The sequence below is a fragment of the Salvia miltiorrhiza genome, chromosome 4, assembly GCF_028751815.1.
Source record: "Salvia miltiorrhiza cultivar Shanhuang (shh) chromosome 4, IMPLAD_Smil_shh, whole genome shotgun sequence".
In the NCBI taxonomy this organism is placed as follows: domain Eukaryota; kingdom Viridiplantae; phylum Streptophyta; class Magnoliopsida; order Lamiales; family Lamiaceae; genus Salvia; species Salvia miltiorrhiza.
Window position 1 is genome coordinate 21,903,725 of NC_080390.1, and position 2,662 is coordinate 21,906,386.

Here is a 2,662-nt window from a genome sequence, read left to right on the forward strand (position 1 = left end):
TTTTGTTCGTCCTCTCCTCCCTGTCTCTCTCGACTCTCTCTCTCCCCTCTCGACTCCGCCGCCGGCGCCGCTGCCCCGAGCCAGCCCGTCGCCGCCCACCCTTGTCGCGCTGCGTCGCGCCGCTGCCGCCCACCCTCGCTGCGTCTCATCTTCTCCCCAAATCTCTCTCTCTCTTCGCGATCTCTCCCACTTTGAGAGATAGTCGCCGCCGCTGCCGAGGCAAGTTCCGGCCATAGAAGCACGCCCCCCCTCTGTCCTCCCCGGCCGCAGCAACGTCAGCCACCAAGCTCGTCGCACTTCCCTCGTCTCCCTCTTAATCGCCACTTTTAGCCACTGCTGCGCCGGGATACGCCGTCGACATCTTGTTCGCCGCTTTCAGTCACCATTGTGCCTTCTACCGAAACCCTATGCATCGATTTTGGTCATCGTGCGGCTCTGCCACCAGAATTCCCAAATTACAAAGCCCTTCTACGGTTAGTGTTCTCGACGTTCCTATCGAAAGCCACATTTGAAGAAGCATAGGTTTTAATACATTATAGAATACCTGTCTAGAGTTGATGTCCGATTGATATTGGATTCGAAGGCTGCTTGTATCAGAGGTTGTAGGCATATTTGTGTTATGTTAGTTAATTGTGGGGTTTAATTATGTTTTTGAACTATGATTTATTGCCTAAGCTCTGCAGTTGGGGGAAATGCACATGAAGTGTTTGTGAAATTGCTTGAAATTGCACATGTGTCGTACCATATTGAGATTAGAGTGCCTAAAAAAGCATTCAGTTAAATTAACTAACCTGCAGGTGACTTTTCCCATTTTTCTCTTTCCACATTCCGTGCATAAGATGCCTCACCTTCGTATCATTTCGCAGACTTGAAAACACATTGAATTATGGCCTTGAAAGAGTTTGGGCAGTTGGCTACATTAAAGGTTCAAGAAGGTAAGTCCCATTGCTATTGATTGAATTTAGTGGTTTGGAGGCTGTCTAATCTATTCATGGCGGTTAAATATTTCTGAAAGTCCTAGCTTCCATATTGTTTCATGATCTTGAATTTAAATTTAATAGTTATTTCTGTGAAACATAATTGAGTAACTGAATACATTATTTTTGAACCTCGATGCTGAAGAAAGTTTTTGAACCATAGAGAATTTGCTGAGAGGTAAACTGTTTGTATGTGTGCCTCTTTTATTTGGATAGTACATCTGAATCACTCAATGCTCAGGGTCGTAATCGGTTATGATGAAGGCACGATCATGGTAAAGCTTGGCCGTGAGGTACCTGTTGCTAGTATGGACAATGGAGGGAAAATAATTTGGGCCAAGCATAATGAAATTCAGACTGTCAACATCAAGAGTGTTGGGGCAGATTATGAGGTATGAATTTTCTTTAAATTAACAACACAATTAAAGCCAAATGCAGTTATGTGATTAAGTCATCTCAGGTTGCTGATGGAGAGAGATTACCTTTGGCAGTTAAGGAACTGGGAAATTGCGATCTTTATCCACAGGTATTTGTATGAACATGTTGATTTAAGTATCTTAAGTTGGATTGTGTATAAGAACATGAATGATTATCTTTTCTGCCTCCTCTTTTCCTATCTTTTTTGCCTTAATTTTTTTAATTAATGCCTCATGTGCATTTGGACATTGAATATAATTTTCTGCAATTGAAAAGATTTTGCGTATTTTGTAGGGATATTTAGTCATAGTGTATAAGAAACTCAGATTTTTTTTTTATTTCTTTGCATCTTTGTGGTACATTCTTGTTGCATGAAGCTCAAATAAGCTAGCTCAGTTGTTTGCTTTCTAGGTTGCCATATTGTTGTTAACTTGTCCTCTCTCTCCTTGATTCTTATTTGGCAGAGCTTAAAGCATAATCCCAATGGTAGGTTTGTTGTTGTATGTGGAGATGGTGAATACATAATATACACAGCTTTGGCATGGAGAAACAGATCATTTGGCTCGGCATTGGAATTTGTTTGGTCAACTGAAGGAGAATATGCTGTTAGAGAAAGCACATCAAAGATTAAGATTTTCTCCAAAAATTTCCAGGTTGCTTTTCTTTTTATCCTTTTTGTATGATCATTTCTTTTTATAAACTTTAAAGCAGATGAAATTCTTAGTATCTTGCTTTGCTTGGGCCTCTCAATGCTCTTTCTTAAGTTCTGCATTTAGTTTAATCCAGTTTTGGTCCTAGCATTGCTAAAGTGCATTTGAACAGTTGCACCGTATAGTTACTCATTGCTTCAGATAAATTAGCTTTTAATTAGGTTCTTTTTTGTGATTTCCTTGACATTATTGTGATAGCGAAATCATTCAACACAGTGGAATTGTGCAAAACAGATTGAGAGTGAATCTGCTCCAAATGCACGAACAAAACCAACAGCTGGCAATAGCAAATGCTCAAATTCTTGTGGTGTTTATATGACATCTATATATGTAGTAACTCTTTGATTTCTCTGAAGTTCTTCTGTTGTATTTTGTTGATATTTATTTCTACACTGGATTTCAGGAACTAAATACAGGATAAAGTGATAATTCCATAAACGTTGGTCCATGAAGCAAATACTGCATGTTCATAGTGGATGATATGTCATTTCTCGTGCATAACCTTTTATCTGATAAATGTTATGGAAATTCTTATCTTACTATGACCATCAGAAGGAG

At 39.7% G+C, this 2,662-nt stretch overlaps 1 protein-coding gene across 1 annotated transcript; it reads left to right on the plus strand.

Annotated features, from left to right (window-relative positions):
* The first annotated feature begins 724 nt into the window (after positions 1-724).
* Positions 725-2,092, plus strand: LOC131019395 (coatomer subunit beta'-2-like). The gene is made up of 4 exons (XM_057947942.1): positions 725-935; positions 1,219-1,369; positions 1,438-1,503; positions 1,859-2,092. Exons 2-4 carry the CDS (start codon positions 1,250-1,252, stop codon positions 2,075-2,077), a joined length of 405 nt encoding a protein of 134 aa, XP_057803925.1. The 5' UTR covers positions 725-935; positions 1,219-1,249; the 3' UTR covers positions 2,078-2,092.
* Positions 2,093-2,662: the final 570 nt, after the last annotated feature.